Source organism: Perkinsus marinus, assembly GCF_000006405.1.
Source record: "Perkinsus marinus ATCC 50983 genomic scaffold scf_1104296959790, whole genome shotgun sequence".
NCBI lineage: Eukaryota > Perkinsozoa > Perkinsida > Perkinsidae > Perkinsus > Perkinsus marinus.
Window position 1 is genome coordinate 1 of NW_003206270.1, and position 2,222 is coordinate 2,222.

At 46.1% G+C, this 2,222-nt stretch overlaps 1 protein-coding gene across 1 annotated transcript; it reads right to left on the minus strand.

Moving 5' to 3' along the window:
• Positions 1 to 1,667: 1,667 nt before the first annotated feature.
• On the minus strand, positions 1,668 to 2,039 carry Pmar_PMAR026946 (subtilisin, putative; the record flags this gene model as incomplete). Its single annotated transcript, XM_002772928.1, has 1 exon — positions 1,668 to 2,039. The coding sequence occupies one exon, from the start codon at positions 2,037 to 2,039 to the stop codon at positions 1,668 to 1,670; it is 372 nt and encodes a 123-aa protein (XP_002772974.1).
• Between the last annotated feature and the right edge of the window lie 183 nt (positions 2,040 to 2,222).

Genomic DNA, 2,222 nt, shown 5'->3' on the forward strand with positions numbered 1-2,222 from the left:
TCGCGGGAAAGTCTCCGTGCACGGAGTTGTTGATATTTAGACGCTGGAGGAGTTGAACCAGCAGGTTCGGACTTTATGTGATCGTAACACTGTTTTAGAGGAGGAGAATGCACTGTAACGGAATCGTCTGATGAGGTTCAATTGACTATCAGCTTCAGATTGCGGAGCCGTTGTGCGAAGTTTATCGAACAGCTGCACGAGTTGGGAGCGTCTTCAGTGGATTTGAAATCACATGAGGTGAGTGGCATTTTACTTTTTGGCCAATTTTGGGAATTTGTGGGAGTTATGGTAAAATATGTGAAGATTCTCAACGCCCAGTGGGAGTTGTTATCTCTGTGAGGATTCTGTGACCTCACAGCCTCTTGCAGTATTGGGGCTCTACAATGAGTTGCATTACAGTGTCGAGTCGCCATCACGCGAAGTGACACGCCTACTGAGACTTCATATTCTTACAAGTGGTGATGACCTAATGTTCAATGGCAGTTTTCCAGCAGGTGAGCGAATCGATAACACTGGAAGGATCTGCTTTTGACTATCACGTATGCAATCTGGTATGTTGAGTTCTAGCGAGCGCCACTTATCACTTCTCAACCATCAACATCTTCCTATTCCAGATTCGAGAGGAGCAATTCAGCCTTTCGAGTGACCTGCACACTCAGCATTTCAATTGTCTGAATATCCGATTAGATGACAGATGCTATTCTATTTAATTTGGCATAATTGTTTTTTGAACGAATTGACTTGCGTTTTCGATAAGTATCAAATATAGATGAACGAACACAGCATACCTCGCGAATTCGCTTTCTTGTGGATCATGTCGGGTAGTGCAGGCTCGCACCAGGAGTAGGAATATGCCAAGAATCTCAACCCGAATTCGTTGCTCGTCGTTGTGTGACTAGGCGTTCCTGGACCTCACGATTTGCCAATTTCTTCGAGCGTGTGTATCTTGCTCCATAGTTGTGCTGATATGGGGACATATTACGTTAACTGTTGTCAGTTGAGACTGTTGCGGTGTGCAGTCCATCACATCTGTGTCTCCGTTGTCCCATTTGTATCAGCTAATATATTAGCTAAGCTATACCATCCCATTTGTTACTCGTAAGTGTATAATCATGTTTTGATATACCCAACAGGGCCGTATTGAGTTGCATACATTGGCACAGAGTCCTTGGTTATACACTGCATAGGGCTCGAGCGACGAAAACATCGAGTCGATGTTCTATTGTTCCGCGAAAGAAGCTCGTTTCGGGTGGGCGAGTAAGTGTAAATATGTCACGGTGATGGTAGGCCGACTTGTCGCCAACAGACGTTTTGTGTCCGTCATGAACACTGCTGGCAAGGATCGGGAAAGAGACTGAACCCAAGGACTGAATAAATATTTAGAAATCCGTTGTCATTTACGCTCAAGATGCTCATGACGGAATATTCTGATGACAGATGTCTGGACCACCAAGTGTACCCCATGACAGATAAAGGGTGCTTGATGAAATAAAGATGAAATGGAAAAAAGTGACTCATAACGATGTTCGTAAACGACAAGACAAGTGTTCGAAGCAGACTTGATGACACTCATGATATCATTCTCATCTTTCGATAGTCATTACTTCGAACAGTTAAGGAGGTTGAACGAGGGTACCTGACTCAACGACGACCCAAATCTAAAACCCTCAAGGGGCTTCAGTAGCCTCGGATGCCATCCGACGGATGGAATCAAGGGCAATATGGGTTGCATTGAGTGCATCTAGTTCCCCGATGTCGGGTAGATTGAACTTATTTGGTACACCAATTCTCCTAGATGCAACAATAGCTTTGGTGATGTCCTCACCCATTAGACCAAGTGTAGCGAGTAAGGCGGCGACACCGGCAACTGTGGGGGTCGCCATCGATGTGCCACTCTTATAACCATACGTAGCAACAGGAATCGTTGAGTAGATGTTTACACCAGGAGCGGCAACCTTTGTAACCGGGCCAGCGTTCGAGAAGTCAGCTAGAGTGATGCTCTCGGATGGGTTGGAAGTACTGGCAGCAACACAGATCATGGATGGGATGTTCTCCGCGAGGCAGCAAGGATAGGTTGGGAAGGTTTGAAGACTCACCCCCTCATTTCCGGCGGCAGCAACGGAAAATTACCTTGATCCAGGGTTACACCCTTACTCCAAGCTCTTGCCTGTAGTCCAAGCTCGTCCCCTTGTTCCAAGCTACTCTTGACGCTTGAGCCAAAG